Genomic DNA, 13766 nt, shown 5'->3' on the forward strand with positions numbered 1-13766 from the left:
AAAGAAAGTATCCTAAATATTACATTTTTATGTTCCAATTAAATATTTTTTATTTATAATTAAAGGAGAAAACTTCTTATACTCTTTTTTCATTTTAATTTCTCCAAAATAAAATCATTATTTTTTTAATTTCTCAAAATAAAATCATTTTTTTATAAGGACAAATTATTTTGTTGAGTTTTTTGGAGGTAGGTGTGTTTTTAAATGAGAGGGAGAGGGAGAGGTAGAGATATGGAGGTAGAGTGCTCACAAGAATCTCTTTTATTCATTTCTTAAAATTAGTTGTCTAGACAACTAATTTACATTGATGTGATGTCTTGTGGATCAACATAACTAAAATTGGACCAATCTTAACATGTTTTTTTTTAATCAATTATTCCGAAGGGACGGAACCTGCTTTACTTTTAAGGATTAGCAAAGTTGATGGCATGTGTTAAAAAACGTGCAGGTGGTTGATGGGGTGTTTTTAGTGAGTTGCAGAGGAGGTAGAGTCTAAGAAGCAATTCAACAAACAAGAAAAAGATAGGAGAAATAATGAGTGGTTGGGCCTGTATAAGTTTGGTCGAAACTTGTTGCGAGCAAAACTCTTTAAGATAGGGCAAAAAACATTTTTATGAGGGTAAATTTTTTAAATTGCCCACACTCGGTTCAATGTAGTTCATCTTAGCCTCTTTTTAGCAACAAAAGTTTATATTTTTCTTCACAGATGGGAGAGAAAACAGAACAAAGGGAGAGGGTGGTGTACAAGCAAGTTCCTGGAATGCAAACCAACGACAATACCCATATATCACAAAGAAATTTTTAATGTAGATGATGATGAACTCATCCTCAACGCCTTATAACAACACAAACGACTTGTTGGTAGACTAGTCGACCTCACTCTATTCTGACCAGATATTACTTTCTTAGTGCACAAGCTCAGTTAATTTTTGGCTCTATCGCAGGAAAAAATTATTATGTGCGAGTCCTCATCGATGTCATTTAGAGACCAACAAAAAATGCGTCACGTCACCCAAAAAATGTACCGCACTCATGCGGTATCAACACTCGGTACCAAGCGGTACCAAACAATTCTCCCGTCCGGTATCCGCAAAGAATAATCTCTCCTACCCCCAGGCTCCACATTCTGCTGCAGCTTATGATTTCCTCAAATATCTCATAGCCACAATCAGCCAGGGCTTATTTTCCAAGCACACACGACGCTCGATTACGGAGCTTATGTCTTCCTCAGGATTCATCTATTGCTTGGAAGGTAATTAAAGAAGCATCAAACTGCTTCCTTATCTTTAGCAGAAGCGGAGTATTGCCCATTGTTTGCTACTGCTAGTGAATTAACTTGGCTAAGTCAACTTCGACAACATTATCGGCTTTGTTTTAAACAGCTTTCTTACTTTTTTTTTTAAGTAACTTTTTTTTTTTTTGTGATTAAAAACTATTTTAAAAAGTAATAAAAAAACCGTTTAAAATGAAGTCTTAATCTTATCATTTGTTGCTCAGCTCCTGTCCTTTGTGATAATAAAGTCAGCATGCACATTAGTAATTTTTTTTCTTTTTTGGAACGGGGGTATCTACTCGCTGTCACTCTAAAGGGAGCACTTAGATGCGTAACTAATCCCTCGGCGGAATCTAACGAGGTCACTCACCTGCATCGGGCCCACACTTACCCCACTGAAGAGGCGAGGCAGTAGTAGCTAGAGGGGATTCGAACATCTAATACCTCTACTCTCCTAATCGGGTCATTGGAAGGCCGCCGTTTTATGTGACCAAACCATCTAAGGCGACTCTCTCTAATCTTATCTTCTACTAAAGCTACTCCAACCTTTTCACGTATATGCTCATTTCGTATCCTATCTCTAAGGATAAAGCCACTCATCCACCTGAGCATCCTCATCAAACCATCTAAAATAAAAACTTGCTGATGTTTTAAAAAAGTTTTCTTACTGAAAAATTACTTTAGAAAATAATAAAAGAGATATCCCAAAGGAATCCGAAATCATACGAACTTGCTGAACAAAATTCATTAATTTCATTGAAATCAATTTCCTAAGGCGCAAGCCGACTTGCTACATATGAAACAAGTGATTAAGCTAATGAACCAATTGGCCTGGGATTACTGATTTCTCAAGCTTTTTTTTTTTTATGTGTGCACAATTTATTGTAATTGCATTTCAGAATAAAAAAAATTGCTAGAGCTCAATAGATAGCCGGCGGTTGACCAACCAAACAATAGGGAAAAAAACAAACTCGATTTGTCAGCAGTCAAACTCCACGTGGTAAACTTTGTATAATTAACACACGTGTCAAGAGAAGCTTCGTTCACATTTCTTTGGCGTGGCGGTTTGCATAATTGGGTGAGCCTGAGAAGCTTCTTACCGCGAAACTATGATGCCGTCCACTTAAACGATGCCACGTAAGCGGGATAAAGTTAAGGCGATCATGCCACGCCAACAACTCACATTAATTGAAGAGGACTGTATCGGTCCCAATATTGACACGTAAGTTGGATATTTTGTCGGTCATGCCTACTTATGCATAGACGGCACATGCTACACAAAGTGATCAAGAGCTTCGCATAGGAGTGTAAATGGTAGGGTGGAGCCCGAGTCATGACAAGCTCGAGATCGACTCGTTATAAAGTTAACAACTCGAACTTAAGCTAGAGCTCAAGTCAAGCCTAGAAAACGAGCTCGAACTTGGCTCGAGCATACGTACTCCGGCTCGACTTGATTCACAATGGTCGGATATCCGCCTGCAAAACAAATTCACGGACCGCGGCGGAGCCAACAACAGGAGCATTCTCTACCGATCAACTAGATATCGAGTTCCGAGAAGAAGAAGGAAGCTGGTATCCTCTTAAAGCTTTTTCTTTTTCTTTTCTTTTGAATAAGCCGACAACAACTTTATTTTAGACAAATAAGTACAATAAAATTAATGTAATAGGACAATTGCTTTTAAAAAGTTATTGTTTGGTATAGTACTTTTAAATATTTTATAATTTAAGCAATATTTTTAAATAATTATTACATCTAAAACCTATTTTTTAATATTTAATTTATTTAAACGGGCTCGCAAGCCGCCTTCACTTCACATGCATCTAACTTTCCTATTTCTAACTTGTTGATATAACCTTACATTGTGGATTATAGAGAGAATATTCAATAAATTATAGAGAGAATCAATGATTTGGAGTTGGTGGATGATTAGAGGTGATTAGGCTGATCCCTCTCTTTAGAGAAGGGTGAACTAGACAACACAGACTTAATGGGTATTTGAAGGCGGCTTGAGTAGTCATTTTCTATAGGTAGGTGAATCAGACAATTTGAAATCAACAAGGCTTATTAGAGTCAATGTGATATTAAAACACTAAAAATGGTTGAATGACATTCCACAGAGTCTTTAAAGCTTTAGAATTATTTATAATTTATAGATTCATATTGGTTTTAAATATTTAGAAAGTGTAAAAATATTATATAATTTGAAAATTTTGGATTATTTCTAGGAATTGAGTTGGCTCGATCGCGACAATTTAAAACGAACAACGAAGTGAGGATCTCGAGTGACGTATTTGATAATTCTAGAGTAAATATTAAAAATGTTTCCCTCATTCAAACTCTCTCTCGTACCAACTCCCTTGGACCGTTCATATTTGCCTATATCTCGAATTATGACATCCAAAATAATTAATTCAATTTTATCATTAAAAATCATTTTCATTTTGTTAAAAAAATTATTTTATTGTAGTACATGGCACAAAAATAATATTATTTATCTTAAAATTAATCAATAAAGTAAATTTAATGATATGTGGGATGCTTGTGATGGACATGAATGTAATAACCTCAATTTTCATTTTCTTGAAATTCTAAAAAATGGCCTGTGGGAGTGCTGCAGCATCGGTATGGGCAGCATCACGATCTTGAGCTCTCGAATTTTTGGGGTGTTATAGTTGGTATCAAAGAAACAAATTCACGGACCGCGGCGGAGCCAACAACAGGAGCATTCTCTACGGATCAACTAGATATCGAGTTCCGAGAAGAAGAAGGAAGATGGTATCCTCTTAAAGCTTTTTCTTTTTCTTTTCTTTTGAATAAGCCGACAACAACTTTATTTTAGACAAATAAGTACAATAAAATTAATGTAATAGGACAATTGCTTTTAAAAAGTTGTTGTTTGGTATAGTACTTTTAAATATTTTATAATTTAAGCAATATTTTTAAATAATTATTACATCTAAAACCTATTTTTTAATATTTAATTTATTTAAACGGGCTCGCAAGCCGCCTTCACTTCACATGCATCTAACTTTCCTATTTCTAACTTGTTGATATAACCTTACATTGTGGATTATAGAGAGAATATTCAATAAATTATAGAGATAATCAATGATTTGGAGATGGTGGATGATTAGAGGTGATTAGGCTGATCCCTCTCTTTAGAGAAGGGTGAACTAGACAACACAGACTTAATGGGTATTTGAAGGCGGCTTGAGTAGTCATTATTTATAGGTAGGTGAATCAGACAATTTGAAATCAACAAGGCTTATTAGAGTCAATGTGATATTAAAACACTAAAAATGGTTGAATGACATTCCACAAAGTCTTTAAAGCTTTAGAATTATTTATAATTTATAGATTCATATTGGTTTTAAATATTTAGAATGTGTAAAAATATTATATAATTTGAAAATTTTGGATTATTTCTAGGAATTGAGTTGGCTCGATCGCGGCAATTCTAAAACGAACAACAAAGTGAGGATCTCGAGTGACGTATCTGATAATTCTAGAGTAAATATTAAAAATGTTTCCCTCATTCAAACTCTCTCTCGTACCAACTCCCTTGGACCATTCATATTTGCCTATATCTCGAATTATGACATCCAGAAGAATTAATTCAATTTTATCATTAAAAATCATTTTCATTTTGTTAAAAAAATTATTTTATTGTAGTACATGGCACAAAAATAATATTATTTATCTTAAAATTAATCAATAAAGTAAATTTAATGATATGTGGGATGCTTGTGATGGACATGAATGTAATAACCTCAATTTTCATTTTCTTGAAATTCTAAAAAATGGCCTGTGGGAGTGCTGCAGCATCGGTATGGGCAGCATCACGATCTTGAGCTCTCGAATTTTTGGGGTGTTATAGTTGGTATCAAAGAAATGATTGTTGGAAAAATTGGATTGTAATCAGAGCTATATGAATTGAATGAGATGGGTAGACATGAGTAGTGTTAAGATTTATTTTTTTTACATGCATAACATGCACATGTATGATTGGGATATTAATTGATAGAAAAGAGAATTATATTTAGTACAATGGAACCATATATAGTACAAAATGAACATATTACAATATCTCCAGTGAATTTTGATAGTATGATTTGCTAGTCTGATGGCACATTCAATGAGTGATATACAGAGCTAACATATTAGGATCAAGGAAACTAAAAAGGATAATTATTTACAAATATTCATAAATTGAAGCCTCCACTATATAAGGGAGTTGTAGAACCATAGGTAGCAAAGCACTGATTGTTAAAAATTGAAAAGATATTTAATAGTGTGTGGTGTCTAAACAGTATAAAAGTAACACTAGCAATGTTATTGTTAGAAGGTGAAGCTGAGAGATTGTAAACATGACAAACGAGAGAAAAGTTTCATGACAAGTTGAACTCACTGATTACATATAAGTGGAATTCGTTAGCACTTTTAGAGATTGGTTCATATCTCCATTAGATTGACTATAAATATATGAGGATTTCATGATATTAGAGCAGGAGAACATGACAGTAATGCAATATGAAGCTAAATTTACTTATTGTTGAGACGTGCACCTCAACTAGTCAGTACTACTAGGGATAAATGCTATAGGCTCTTGAGAGGATTCAAGGATGAACTGAGACATTTACTTATACCTTTGAGGATTCAAGAGTTTTAAGAGTTAGTAGAGAAAGCGAGACTAGTAAAAAATGATTTAAAGATTTCTTAGCTTAGACAGAATATGAGTAGGAAGATGATAGGTGAAGAAATAAGTAGAGGATAAAATAGTGAGAAGAAGGGAAGGTATACTAATATTAGGAGAGGACCTATGATACAAGCTGACAGTGTGTAGGAGTGCCCTAGATGTGGAAGGAGGTATACATGATAGTGTTGCTTAATCATATGATAGTTTTTTTGATGTGGGTAGTATAAACATACGATGATGGATTGCCCACAAAGAGGATTTGAAGAGAGATCTAGATTCATGACAGATCAGTCTAAACAAACATATGAACATATTATTGCATAATCTAGAATGTTTAGTCAAAGTTTTGTGATTGGGACATGTGGAAGGAATGTGAGTGGAAGCCAGAGACAGCCTACACCTTCAATGATGACATCATCCTCAGTACAATCGTGGGTATATAATTTGAATCAACAAGAAGTAGAGATGCACTAGAGAGGGTCATTAGCACTAGTTCTTTGTCCTGAATATTATTGAAAAAATCTTATTACTTCTTATTAAAATGGAATTAAATAACGTGTTATATAATTAATTGATTGATATGAATACATGTGTGAATGAATGAATATATAATTTAATTGATGATTGATGTGGCCAGTGATAAGTGATTTTGTACTGTCTATTAGTGGTTTGTAGTGAGAAATATCAATGTCGATATTTTATTTAAGGCTAATAGATTGTAATAACTCCAAATTTCATTTCCCTGAAATATAAAAAAATGGTATGTGGGACAATGGGAGTATTGTGGCGTCAGGATGGGCAACTCCGTGATATTGAGCTTTTGGGTTATTGGCTTATTACAATGAAAAAGGCTAAAAGAAGGTCCTGCACACAATTGGTTAGGCACTGAGCGCTATTTTGGTTTCATGGACTTCTTTGTTGACAAGTTTGATGGCAATGACAAATGGAGAATGATTTAACAGTGAATAAGATAAATGACATGTGATATACATTTTATTTTTTATTTTTGAAAATACTAAATCCATAAAAATAATTATTATGTTTTTCTTATATATGTATTGGACTAAAAGCAAATAAATAAAATTGATTCTAAATAATCATTTAATGATTAGAATCAGAATTTATTTTAAATAATATCATCTATATCCAAACATTTGACAAATTATTGAACACAATGACAATCATTAGAACTTGTGAATGCTTTACATATCAAAGTTGAAGAAGTAAAACCATGCGGCGAAAACAAACAAGAAAGAAAAAATGCAAGGGAAGAGAAACAACATTAGGATTTAAAGTGAAAAAGTGAAACCATGAAAAACTATGGACCCACATCACACAAAAAAATCACTATGAAAATTGAGAGAAATTATACAAATCTCTCTTTCCCTCCCTCTCTCTCCTTGTCTCGCTTCTCTATTGACACCGTTCTCTTACATAATTGATAAAGAGACTCACATTAACAGCCCCAAGGGACAACCATGTCAAGTTAAATATGAAAAAAAAAAAAAAATACTTGACAAGACTACGAGCATCACGTCGATGGGGTTTGGAGCACCTCGCCACTTCGCTCTCTTTCTCCAGCTTGACTAGCAGTGCCATAGTGCTGTATTTTGAGTGCCGCAGTGCTCCACTTTCTGTCTCCATCCAGATATAACATTGTATGGTTGTACAGGAAAAAAAAATTTCCTAGACAAACCCCCCCTGCAATTTCCCACTTGTTGGGCTCGATCGATGGATTGAAATTTGAGTCAATAGTACAATCAGAGTGATCAACACAATAAAATTCCATACAAAACTAACAATCGAGACGTACAACAAAACATTCATTTGAGACAATTTTCTTACTACTTTATTTTTTAATGTCTCGACCAAATTTTTGTTTCACAATTACATTCTTGGTGCTTTCAAAAAATTCCTATCATAAAAAGCAAACATTAATAAAAAATATTTTCACCAAAATAATTTTATTATCATCTTTATGAAAAGTTGAAACCATTCCTAACAAATTCCAAGTCTCACTCTTCTTGATTACAGCACTATTTTGTAATTATATTAACCTTCTTGATCTTTCTTAATTATAGCCTCTAATCATCGCCATTATGTTAATCCACTCCTAATCCCACTAACAGGCGTTACCTTGTGGACAAAGAAACCTGGGGGAATTAGCCGCCGGATAATCCAAGCCAATTAAAATAATAATAAAGAACAGCACGTTTTTTTTATTTAAAACTCCACACCTCGAGCTGCTTTCCGTGCAACGGCGCAACTCTATTGAATTCTTCAAGTTGGGAATGAACACGGAAAACTACGGCAATCTCTGTAAGTAAAATATTTAGCTTTCGAGATAAATTCATTATTCAGAAAATTACAATATATTTTTCTATTGATTAATTTATACTAATTTTATAAATTTTGAACAGAAGTTTGGCCCAAAATTTTCCATTGTACAGATAATTTTTATGAAAAAGTTCGTCAAAATTAATCTTTGAAAACACTCCCCTTTGAAATTCACTGTACATTAAAAAATAAAAATAAAAAACTGACCTTGAAAGCACAATTGTTCTACAAAGAATAAATCAAATATTCTGTAACGCTACTACTTAGCCAGAATTCGATCTAAATTCAAATGAAATAATAGAAATTTTCAATCTTCACTGTAAGAAAACAAATCCAGTCACGATTTAAACCTAACTTAAAATATCTAAAATAATATGAATAAAATCAAATCAGAGGCTATTGGCCCAGAAATCAAATCCCAATCGTCTTCTTCTTCTTCGATCGAAGACTATCCCATGAGAAGAAGATGCGGCTTCTTGAATGGAAGAGGGCTCTGTACTTCATCCTCTTCCTCAGCTTCCAAACACTGCCGCGGTATGTCAAACGTAAACTCCATCATCGGCGGCATATTCAAATCCAACCCAAATCCCCGTTGACCGCCGCTTGCGGCCTCGGAGGAAGACGACGCCGCGCCTCCGCCGCTGGTTCCGACACCGCTGCCGGCGCCTACGGCACTCCCAATCGTCCCGTCGTAGTGCCTCCGTTTATGTCCGCCAAGCGCTTGCCCTGTCGGGAACGTCTTAAGGCAAATCAAGCACTGGTGGACCTTACCGCCGGCGGAGCTAGAGGAGACCATGGAGGCCGCTGGCGACCCGGAGGACAAGCGGTCATCAACGCCACCGCCGCCGCCTGCGACGGCGGAGGGGGGAGGTTTCCTGTGACTGGCCATGTGGCCGCCGAGGGCTTGGTAGGAAGGGAAGGCCTTCCCGCAGACGGAACAAGAGTGCTCAAGCTTTTGCGGCGGCTGCAGCGGGGAGGCAGCGGCAGCGGCTGCAGCGTCACGGGAGAGCATGAGGAGGCAGAAGGCGAGGTACTCTTCTTCGGAAGGGGCGCGGTCGAAGAAGCGGGGGTGCCGCTTGGAGCGCTTCCGCTTGGTCCAGCCCTCGACATGGAGGACGTGGGATTCGTCGGAGCTTGTCGAAGAAGACGCCGGGGTTGGGGCCGGAGGCGGCTGAGCCGTTTCGACGGAATCTATGGCCATCAAAGCAGGCTGCTTTTTTGAACTTGAAGCAGAGGAGAAACAGAGGAAGGCTTTGGCCAAGAGACTTGTTGATGAGGAAACTAAAGATTGCTGTGTCAAGAAAGCTGAAGAGCCCCGTTTATATGCATCTTTGACGCGCACGCGGAGAAGGTGCGTGTGGATGTGAATTTGACTCCATAAATAGAATATAAATTAAAAAATTAAAAAGATTTACGCAGTTGTTATTCAAATTAGGAAATAAATCAGGTAACTATATTTTGATTAAGATAAATTTATTTTATGGTTAGTAGAATATATGTACATATATTTTTATATATAATTAATTAATTTTATATTATATTCATCTCAAAGTAAAATTAATAATTTTGACATTTATTCATCTAAATAATTTACTAAGATATTCTAAGTCAATTTTTTCCTTGAAAGTACTATATTTATTTAAAAATATTTGATTTGTTGAAAAAATTAATGCATAATAAAATGAAAAAAATACAGTAAAATAAAATAACTGTGCATTCAAAGTAATAGTTTATTAGATGTAGCTAATAAAGAGGATATTGAGTGATAGAGGATGACAGTGGAGATCTCAATAGGTTGTGAAGTAGGTTGGAATTAGACATCTCGCAGACGAGAGATGAGGGTATAAATAATGGCATGTGATGGCTGATGACGAAGTACGATGGCAATGAATGGCATCTATAAATGGTAGCGGCATCTTGTGATGGACTATGACAACATAATTGTGGATGGGTGATAGTTGACTGAGCGTTACTGTTTACGTATGCTGCATATTTGAAATTTAAAAAATGAGAGAATTCCAAATACACTAAAAAAATCAAGAGAGTAATTTCCAAATATTATTCCCAACATATATCGCATTTGAAACACAGCAGTTCAAACATCAAAATTTTCCGGACTTCTTGGAATGCAACGAATTAAATAGCCTCTAAATTGTTGGAAATTAGGAAAAAAAAAACTACTGAATAAAATTTTGTCATAAAAATAGGAGATAATTAGTTTTGCAAAAGCTAAAATTTAGAAATATGCTAAAATTATCCAAAAATAAATAAACTTTTTTTAACTCAAATTGATTTTGTACAAAAACAAAAGTGCTAAATTTAGCTCTAACGAAAATCACATAAAGTAAAACAAAATTGAGAATTAAAATTACACCTAACTGAAAGAGAGAGAAAGAGAGAGACGTGGGCCGGCTGAAGGAGAGAGGAAAGAGTGGGAGAAGGAGTCTTCTTGGAGAGTATAGTAGTGGAGTGGAGGGCGGCAAGAGATTGTTGACTTGACACGTGGGAGCAGGAAAGTCTTCGTTGAACGGCCAGCAGTTAATATATGGCTGATGGCAAGTGGGAGATAGGGAGGTTTCTTATTGGCTTATATTTGTCTTATGAAGATGCCTTCTCTCCATCTGTAAGCTTAAGAGTTTAGAATAATGGGTTTTGCTTATAATTACAAATTTTGTTTGTGGGTTAGTGATATAGTTGTCTGAGAAGTTGTTTCTGTTTTGTGGGCTTTATTAGTTCTCTTTTTATTTATTAGAATTTTACTTGGTATTATTTTAATATTTATATTGTAGAAATTATTAAAAATAGTGAAAATATGGATGCCCTAAGTACATTTCATCTTGTTTATTTAATATATTTTCTTATAATGTTTATATAATTAAAATGAGATGTTATACAACAATCAACATGTTATCATCATTAGGATCAATTGATCAAATATGTTTGGGCTCTAGCTGCGCAATAAGAGTTGGATGGATATCTTCCTCCACTCATTTCATGAGGTTCTCCCCCCACTCTTTTGTGAGTACTAAACTCTTGTTATTATTATTATTATTGCAGCTCTTAGGCACAAAGTGGTTTGAAACAAAGTTCTACGTGATGGGGTCATCACTTGAACTTACAGGGGCAACATATAGAATCATAAATGTATGGTGGATGATTTTAGGATAAAGATGCTGATGAGGATATCAACTACTTAAGCAAGGGAGATTGTGAAATCCAAGTAAAAGAACCTAAACTCTTAAACATCGATACGACATCTTTTATTGTAATGATTGAAATTTCATTTAAGCAACTTCATAGTAAAGCCTGGTCATCCCGGAGAAATCCTAAGATGGGTGACCTCTTGGTAGTTACATCAATATGACAAAACCGTGAGACCCTTAGGCCAAAACAGGCAATATCTCGATAGTTAAAAGTTTGAGTTATAACACATCTTAAGGAAGTCATAGCTATAAATTATTTAAAAACAAATTATCCAAATATTGGTTGGAGAGTCATAGTCGGTTGATTGTGGGCAAAAGGTTATAATAAATCAATGATGGTTAAAGGATTATAATCAAGAGTTGATGGTCAGTAGACCATAGACAAGTTAAGGTGGTTTTAAATTGATAGTCCAATAGTGGTGATTGGATGGTGGCATCTCAAAAGCGGTAGTCTGATTAGGGTGATCAATTGGTATTCCGATGGAGTTTCATGACTTCTTAGGCCTCTAAGCTCTTCTTAATTTAAAGACGAGGGGGTATAAACTCCTACCTCATGTAGAGAATGAGAGCATATTTATATATTTTTTATTAAAGTGACATGCCTCAATATAATTAAAATCTAGAACACTCCATCTGATGACCTGCATTAATTCTCTGGATCATATATTATTCTTTCAATACTTAAGTATCTTAATGATGTCAACATTAGATAATTTTGAGCTCATTAGATTTATCTCATTAAGGCGCTCGATTGGACTATAAGCATATAAGATTTGGATAACATTTGATCTTTAATTAATATTTATAAGTTTTCGATTTACTTTAAGTGCTTGATTTGAGCTCATTTGAAGCTGGATCAGATTAGTTTTTGTGTCGATGGATGCATATTGTTAAGATATTCAATTTGACTTTAAGTTAGCTAAAATTAAAGTTTGTATGGTCCTAAAATTTATTTTAAAATTTTCTAATTTAAATGTGTGTTGAGATTTGTTCTTCCAAGCTGGTTTTTAATGACATGTCACTTTTTATCAAACCTGGAAATATTGATATAAACTAACTTTGAAAAATAGTTGGGGAATTTACTTACATAACAATCCAAATTTTCTCAATTATATATTAAATATCTAAATTTAAATATTTACATGATTAAACACCTTCATTAACCTTGATATATCATCAAAAAATTATCTTGATCGGGCATGAATCTCGAGGCAAAATCAATTCGGAAACTTCAAAAAATTAAATCTGTGATCACCTGAACTCTGATTTCAGTGAACTTATAGTCAAACAGAGTGTCTTGGAAATACGAACTCAACGACACCAAATTCGACTCAATCCGAGCCCAAATGAGTCCAAATCAAGCACCCGAAGCGCTATTGGAAAGTTTGAACCACAATTTGAGTTACCAAACAGTTTCCAAATATGAATTGCTTATAGTCGAATCGAGTGGCTCGACGAGACGAATCTAACGAGCCCAAGATCGCTAAATTTTGACATCATTAAGATATTCAAATGTTTGACAAACCGTACACGATCAATAGATTCAATATCGGCCATCCATCCGAACGACTCCACCTTTTCGCCTTGCCCTAGCGAGATCCATCACAGCTTTCTTTTTTTGGTCCCGTTGATGTGTCGTGGCTTCCTTTTCTCTACATTGATCCTATTGATGCATTGCCATAGTGGGCTTTGTCTCAACTTCCTTATGCTTCTTCATTGATGAACGTTTTGGAAATAAAAGAGGCAGGGTTACTGCGTGTTGGCATCGTAGTGATGCATTGCCATATTGTATGAAGGTAGCGTTTAGATAGGTGACAATAAAAGGTTTGTAAAACCATGATGTGATTTAGATATCATGGGCCAAGTGGTATTTTTGTTAATATTAAAAAAAATGTTAAATATGCAATTTAAAATATTTAATTTGAATACTATATATGTAAATCCTCCAAAATAGCTTTTTCACCAAAGGGCGAACATACAGATTTTAATGGTCAGTCAAAGTCCCATCATAAGCCAAATTCCTATAGTGCGAACAAACAAGCACTAGAGTAAAACAACTGCTACCTGGTAGCATATATTGATCCTCAAAGATAGTAGACTAAGTGTGTGGATGATGTGGCTCCTAGTGGGTCCATATTTCAAGATTATTCGATGTTTGAACATTTTTTGCCTAATTTACCACTCATCATTTGAAAAAAAAATAAAAATTAACATAAGCCATAAGGTAACTCCTTGCTTGATTGATCTATTCATCCC

The 13766-nt window shown here is 34.9% G+C and overlaps 1 protein-coding gene across 1 annotated transcript; it reads right to left on the minus strand.

The window, feature by feature from the left end:
• Window positions 1–8503: 8503 nt before the first annotated feature.
• LOC110095530 (zinc finger protein ZAT10-like) lies at window positions 8504–9619 on the minus strand. The gene has a single exon (XM_020821117.2). It carries the CDS (start codon window positions 9506–9508, stop codon window positions 8756–8758), a length of 753 nt encoding a protein of 250 aa, XP_020676776.1. The 5' UTR covers window positions 9509–9619; the 3' UTR covers window positions 8504–8755.
• Between the last annotated feature and the right edge of the window lie 4147 nt (window positions 9620–13766).

Source organism: Dendrobium catenatum, unplaced genomic scaffold (genome assembly GCF_001605985.2).
Source record: "Dendrobium catenatum unplaced genomic scaffold, ASM160598v2 fragScaff_scaffold_827, whole genome shotgun sequence".
NCBI lineage: Eukaryota > Viridiplantae > Streptophyta > Magnoliopsida > Asparagales > Orchidaceae > Dendrobium > Dendrobium catenatum.